The 1118-nt window shown below is 40.9% G+C and overlaps 1 protein-coding gene across 1 annotated transcript in view; it reads right to left on the bottom strand.

Moving 5' to 3' along the window:
* Window positions 1–1118, bottom strand: part of LOC108751332 (coiled-coil domain-containing protein 170) — an 18521-nt gene that overhangs the window by 6128 nt on the left and 11275 nt on the right. The window contains exons 8-10 of the mRNA XM_018491439.1: window positions 829–1029; window positions 375–518; window positions 181–258 (exon numbers count right to left, since the gene is read on the bottom strand). Of these exons, the coding sequence (XP_018346941.1) occupies window positions 181–258; window positions 375–518; window positions 829–1029 (423 nt within the window). The remainder of the gene's footprint in view (window positions 1–180; window positions 259–374; window positions 519–828; window positions 1030–1118) is intronic.

Raw genomic sequence — 1118 nt, 5'->3', positions numbered from 1 at the left:
CTCTCTCTCTCTCTCTCTCTCTCTCTCTCTCCCTCCCTCCCTTCCTCCCTCCCCCCCTCTCACTCTCCCTACGTTAAGGATGCTCCACGATGAAGGAATGAAATGAATGTCTACGAAGAGGCTGCCTGAAAATTCTATGAAGTTTCTCTCTAAGGCGCTTTGCTTGCGCTAAAGGCTTACTTCTTTGAGACAGGGAAGCTCGTGGAATGATCGCTCGCGCCGAATCCTCGGTAAGATCGTGTAGCTGGAGTACAAATACTGCGACGTGTGGTAAGCACACACGATTTGCACGACAAAGAAACACAAAACAAAGGAGAAAATGTTAGCAACGTGACAGCGGCATAAAAAAAAATATAATATCGATCGCCCTTCACCTTGTCGACTAGTTTGTCGGTCTCCAACCTGGCTAGTTGCTCGGCTCGCACCAACAATGACTCAGTTTGAAGATCGAGTCCGATCTCCTGAGAGATCTCATCCATTTGCATCGCCTTACCCAATCGATCCAGAAAGGTCATGAACTGAAGAAATTTACAAGATCAGCTTTAAAATCCTTCGAAGAATAAACAATACGTTAGCTTAGAAATAAATATTTTTCAGAAGGTAGAAATTTATCACGCTAAAAAAGTCAAATTAGAAATCTCTGAAATATTGTTTCAATTATTGAAACAACTACTTCGTTAAATAAAGATTTACTATATTATTTAATTCGAAGAAACGAGAATAGTTAACTGTAAGTCTTTAAATTCTCGTTATTTCCTTCTCTACAGGTACTATGTATGTGTTAAGATTGCTTTAACATTTCTAAGAGGTAGAAGCGTTTGAAATTACCGTCTGCTTGTCCCTGCGTAAAGACTCTCTGGAGAGATCGCTGCTCGTGAGTTCAGATTCGAGCTTGTGTATTTTAGCTTCTTGAGCTGCGCGTTCCTCCTCTAAACTGCGTACCTTCATCATTGTGGATTCGACCAGTTCACTCTGTCGATTCGTTGACTCCGTCGCCGTGTTCACTTTTTCTCGAAGACTTTGTATTTTCTAGAAAGAAAAAAGGACATAGCGAATTTCGCACAATATTGTGTGCATTATATAAAACCGAAAGTTTCAATGTGTAAAGTTCTTCGGAA

The sequence above is a fragment of the Trachymyrmex septentrionalis genome, unplaced genomic scaffold (assembly GCF_001594115.1).
Source record: "Trachymyrmex septentrionalis isolate Tsep2-gDNA-1 unplaced genomic scaffold, Tsep1.0 scaffold44, whole genome shotgun sequence".
NCBI classification, from domain to species: domain Eukaryota; kingdom Metazoa; phylum Arthropoda; class Insecta; order Hymenoptera; family Formicidae; genus Trachymyrmex; species Trachymyrmex septentrionalis.
The sequence above is the reverse complement of the archived record's forward strand: the minus strand, read 5'-3'. Positions and strand labels throughout refer to the sequence as shown.